The sequence below is a fragment of the Chaetura pelagica genome, unplaced genomic scaffold (genome assembly GCF_000747805.2).
Source record: "Chaetura pelagica isolate M959 unplaced genomic scaffold, ChaPel_1.0 scaffold8, whole genome shotgun sequence".
NCBI classification, from domain to species: Eukaryota; Metazoa; Chordata; class Aves; order Apodiformes; family Apodidae; genus Chaetura; species Chaetura pelagica.
In genome coordinates, this window is record NW_009954544.1 from 2,319,603 (window position 1) to 2,325,115 (window position 5,513).

The 5,513-nt window shown below is 47.6% G+C and overlaps 1 protein-coding gene across 1 annotated transcript in view; it reads left to right on the forward strand.

Moving 5' to 3' along the window:
• The first annotated feature begins 2,130 nt into the window (after positions 1–2,130).
• Positions 2,131–5,513, forward strand: part of FAM179A (family with sequence similarity 179, member A) — a 28,326-nt gene continuing 24,943 nt past the window's right edge. Inside the window, exon 1 of the mRNA XM_010005005.1 lies at positions 2,131–2,264. Within this exon, the coding sequence (XP_010003307.1) occupies positions 2,131–2,264 (134 nt within the window). The remainder of the gene's footprint in view (positions 2,265–5,513) is intronic.

The window sequence follows — 5,513 nt, forward strand, 5'->3', positions numbered from 1 at the left end:
AAAACCCACCACCCCTTTCACACAAGTTAAATTCAAGGTAGCTATACAAAACTTTTTCTCCACTGTACACACAGAGTTTTGTTCAAAGTAGTGAAGGTGAAAAGGGGAATACATCCATCTACCACTAAAGCTTTCTCCGTGAATTTACTGTGATCTGTAAATACTTTGATTTTGTAAATTGTTTTAAAAGAAAAATCCACTAGCCTGTGCCTATTTTTCCTGCTTAGGCAGCTAAACTCTGGACCCAGAGAGGATTCGAGTGGAAAGCTGTTAACAAGGAAGTGGGGTCCTTGCTCATTGTGTCTTGTGTCCGTGTTTATTTTGTCACAATATCCTCCAGTAGGGGAGAGTGAGGTAGAAGCTGCCACACTGCCATCTCTTTGAAAGAAGCTGTTACTTGTCTGTGAGTCTGGGTATCCTCCAGCTCACAGTATGCACTTTGCCAAGCTTTTCCCACGGATTCATGGAAGAGGACTTCTTCAAAGTTGATTGCAAGTAAAATAAGTCACAGACCTAAATTCTCTTGTCTCTATCTCCAATTCAAGTCTCCATCACTTTCATTACATGAATGTTCATTAGCCTGAATAAATCTTTTAATCTGCTAGCCCTTTTATTTTTCCACCCAAATGATCACACTGGGAGATACTGGGAGGTCCAGCATCCCAAACTTGGCTTGGTGGCTGCCACCTGGTAAAACATGAGCAAAACATGGGCTTCTCAACATGCCTACTCTGCACCTTCATCCTTCATCTCCATGGTGCTCTGTCTCTGTTACCATGAAAGTACCTGAGCTTATGTGTTTTCTGCGTGTAATCCTTGTGAGTTCTTCAAATCAGCATCACAGTCCTGAACCCTTAGCCTTGTACCCCAAACTGTGCTGACAGATTTTCTGCTTAGCAGATAAAAGTTATTGAGAGGAAAAACGGAGCTCTTGGAACAAGTGCATCTAATCTTTCTGTAGGAGCAGAGGGATTTTAACATCTGAGGACTGAACTCTGCATCACTGGGGCTCAATTTTTGGTTCTTGCCTGGGCTTTTAAACGTGGCGTTGTGGAAAAGCGTTTTATTTTTTGTGCAGCTTTGATGTTGTGTGGCTGCCTCACTGTGTACAGTAGCTCACTGAAGCACTTCAAAGCAAGTGACCAGGGCCTGTAACCTCTGCAGCTGCACTTCAAGGCAGCAGAGCAGGTATAGCAGGGCTGCAGTGAGCAGCACCACGTGTTGCTCTGTAATAGTGGACCATGGTGCAGCCTGAGAAGTGCACCAGCCCAGCTCTGTCTCTGACAGACAAGGATGTCAAGGAGGCTGAGTGGTAAAAAACATAAGAGTCAGGCTCAGTTTTCAGAATGATTTGAGCTAAATTCTGGTAAACCTGGGGAGGACACTTCAGCCTTTTGAGTCATATCTAGCCCTCAGGAATGTAAGAAGTGTATTTGCATACACTGAGTTAGCAAACTGGCTCTTGTTATGTGTGTTTGTTGGTTGTTGGGTTTTTTTTTGTTTGTTTCCCTTTCTCTCCTGTTTATATCTGTTCTCAGATTTTCTGTTTGCAAAGGGTGTCCTGAGGTGATTGCATTTGGGTTTTGGTTTTGTTGTGTTCCCCCTCACACACACCCTACCCCCCAGCACCAGCTCCTGTACCTGCTCTATTATGGTAAAGCCAGTAAAACACAGACTTGCACTAGGCAGCAGCAGACACTGGCAGCTGGTTCCTCTGCTTCCCAGATGAGGTGGGACTTCATGTGGCTGCTGACTCTTCAGGTAGCCAGAGCAAACAGATGGTGAGACACCACACCTGGCAGAGAGTTAAAGCCTGCAATTAGACAAAATACTGTTAACTAGATTAGCAATATGGGAAACCAAGTGGCCTTAACTGAAGACCACACGATCCTGAACGAATTAGGTAGCAAAGCACAGTGTGTGTACAGTGCCCCAGGTCACCAGAGGGGCTCTGGGCAATTGTAAACTGGGCTGCTTTTCTTCTGCCTTGTGGAGGTGTCTGTTCAGCTTATGGATCCTCTTTGGGGACTGGGACTGTGATGTGCTTGAGTATCTGTCATGTCTTCTCTTCGTCCTTTAGGGCACACTTGCAGCTTAGAGCTTATTTCCCTGCATCCCTTTGTATCCCAAATGCCCAAGAAGCATCCTGATGTCCCTCTTTTGACCCTTTCAGAAGTTAAACAATTCCTACTCCACTGTTACATTGAAGAAGCACTGGAAATTGGCTTTTGGTCACCAGGGTCTGATCTGGAAGTGTCTCTGAGGTAGGTGGTAGGTAGGTTTTCACTGTGTGGAATTAGGGTCACCCAGAATTGAGGTAATTTTATAATTTCATGGAAGAGTTTGACAAAAATACCTGAAGTTCAGCTCTAAAACTTACTTTTTAACAGAAACAGTTGAAACAAGCACATTTTCCAAGGTGACATAAGTGTTGTGGAATCACTGCATTCTCCACCAAAAAAAAAAGAAGAAGCAGGCTGTAGCCAAGATGCCCAATCCACCAGTCTGAAAGCCTGTGATCCCACATGTGAAACTCTAATAATGCTTGGCCAGCAGCTCTTAATGTAGTACCTCTGTAATTGAGAACAGTGTCCTTAAACCCTACGTCGTCTCAGACTTCCTTTTGAAATGCCTCAGCGCTTTCTCCTCCAGCTGACCCAACCCTAACTGTTACCCTGACACAGGGAGTTGCTGCAGCCTTTTGCTGGTCTCACTGCAGTTTATTTACTCTGAGGTCCTAAGCGAGGTTTGGAGCAATTTCACTTGCCTCAGTTTCCCTGAGCAGTGTGACGCTGCTCGAGTCGCCTCATGAGAACGAGTTAATTGCCACTCGTGGCAACATAAACTGCCCTGAGCTCATCAGAGGGAAGCTGCACATACCTGTGAGCCCCAAGGGTTACCACCACACTCCTCCCTGGCTCTGTGTGTTTACGCTTTAGAGTGCAAAGTTGTCATTTTCTTTCCCGTTTTCTTTCATGAGCTTTGCTCACAGAAGAGGTCTCCTTTAAGGCAACTGAAGCCCTCTTTTCCTGAGATTTTTGTTTCAGGCATTGGCCTCAGCACGGGGCAGTGCCAAACCCTTCCACTGCAACAGAGAATTCTGAAAATGTCAATGCTGAAGCTGCAGGTTTGTCTGCATTGCATGTTTTTGTATCTTAAGGAGTCCTCTCTGCTTGCCTTTCATGCCATTCAGGTGCATGTCCTGCACACTTCTCTTGTCACTCCTTGGATAATTTGATTTGTTCTTCATAACAGCACTTGGTAGAGGAAGGGTTGTAGAAGGTGGTATTCCTCTTAAAGCTCTTGGGCCCCTGGTGATTAGGGGACAGTGTCTACTGAACAAGGAAAAGCCAGTGAGGGGGCTTTGATGTACCCCAGGGCTGGGTAAAACAGAGGCAGATAGAGAAGGGCAGATACAGCAGTTACCTGTATTCTTCTTGTTGTCTTTTTTCTCTCTTTGTCTATCAATCCAAACTCAGGACTGACAAAACCAAACTTTTTTTTAAAAAAAGAAGTCTTCATACCCACCTTTTCTGCAAGTTCGTTTTCCAGTTCACATTAATTTTTATCAGTGGAGAGGGCTTTGGAGCACAGCCTGTACTTGTTACTGAGACTCAGCCCTTTCCTCTCAGTCTGCAGAGGCTTCACTGGCACCTTGTCACCATCAGGGATTCAGATACCTGGCAATGTTTTATAATCTCGCCAGGACAAAACAAAGATCACACAACACCAGGTGCACAAGGAGGCACTGGGGCTGGTGTACAGTCTTAGGAGAGATGGGGCAGAACCCCCTCGCTTCCTAACCCTCCTCACCGCAGTGGGAGGCTGGGGATGGATTCTGCCTTCCCTCCCCTGGGGTGAGCAGCACGGCAGGACCTGTGAAAAGGTCTAAAGGTGATCCCAAACGGCGAAATTAAGATGCAGACGAGGTCAGATGCACAACAAACTTTACTGGAGTAACACAACAAAGTCCCTAGAGCGGATAGGACAGGGAGGAAAGCAGAGAAAAGAAAGGAGAAAGCAGAAATACAGAGCACAGCAAGCAAGAGAACAGTTGCCACCACGGCCCAGCGAGGTCGTTGGTAGGGAAGTGCTTCCCTGCACCCATAGTGTCCCAGATTTGTATGCAGTTCTTGCCCACTGCACCCCCACTTTTCTCCCTGTACAGGTGAGAAAATTCTTCTCTCTTTTCTGTGCTCCTCTGAGATAGGAGGGGGGAGGTTATGGTGCCGGGGCTATGCCCTGCAGATAGTCTTTGTTTGGCTAATTCATGAGATCAGCCATTGCAGAAGAGGAGGTTGAGACAACCGGCACCACAGGATTTGTTTATTGCAGTGGGGGTTTGGTCCTAGGAGGCAGCTTGAGACAGACTGGCACTCTTCATCTTTTCCTGCTAAGTCGGTGGTTTTCATGAAATCTCAAGGCCTGGTTTTCACTGGATATTGTGCTCCCAGCGCCAGGTGTAGAACTCCTTTGTCTCCAAACTCAGCCTGTCCCACACTCAACTCCCCAGTGTCACAGGGAGGGAGTAAAACAGTTTGATGGGTTGCTGAGACACCTTATTAGTCCATCTCAAGGCAGACAACAGATATCTTGAGTGCCTAAGTACATCACTTATCTCTTGGATTGTTCGAGACAAGCCCTATATGTCCTGAATGTCACACACCTCCAGTAATTTAGGAATGAATAACCTGCTTCTGCTGCTGTAGGTCACGTAACCAGGAGGTCTGTATAAAGTCACCAGCTCCAGACACGTCTGCTGGACTCTAATTAACATTTACACTGTGCACTTGGGCCGCTTCCCTGATGGGCTTGGATGCCAGGCAGCTTTAACTGCCCTTGCCTGATGCACAAACCAGGTTGCCACATGGAAAGCTCAGAGGGTTCCCAGCTGAGAGGTTCCTGTGAGCAAAGAGAAGGCTGGCTGTGTGCCAGGAGGCTGCTGCAAAGGGCCAGGCTGCTCAGCAAGCGTGCCATATGAAAGGAGGAACAGCTGAGCAGGTTTCTGGATACTAGAATGTAAGGTGGTCTGATTCTGTCCCTGCTGTGGATGGGGGGGGGAAATCCCTGCTCAGCTTGGTGCTCCTGCCTGTGTTGCCCTTAGGCCTCAAAGCAAAGCATGGAGGTTTAGCCAAATGTGTTTGTTGGCTTGCTGCTTTTAGGTCTAAGCGTGTAGGGTGTTGAAGCTTCTTTTTTGGTTGAATCTCTCAGCTTCAGTACTGCTGAGCCAAAAGAGAAGAGGGTAAGTAGGTGCTGAGGGAGGGAGGGACACTGGACGTGAGATGCTTGGGAGGGTTATGCCCCTTCCCACAGACAAAATATATGTCTCCCATAGAACCGTTTCAACGTGTAAGGGCGACTGGATGGACGCGGTTCCCTGGCCGTGGGAACGGCCCCGGGGCTCTGTGCTGAGGGTCTGTCCTGCCCGGGGGTCTGTCCTGCCCGGGGGTCTGTCCTGCCCGGGGGTCTGTCCTGCTCGGGAGTCTGTCCTGCTCGGGAGTCTGTCCTGCCCG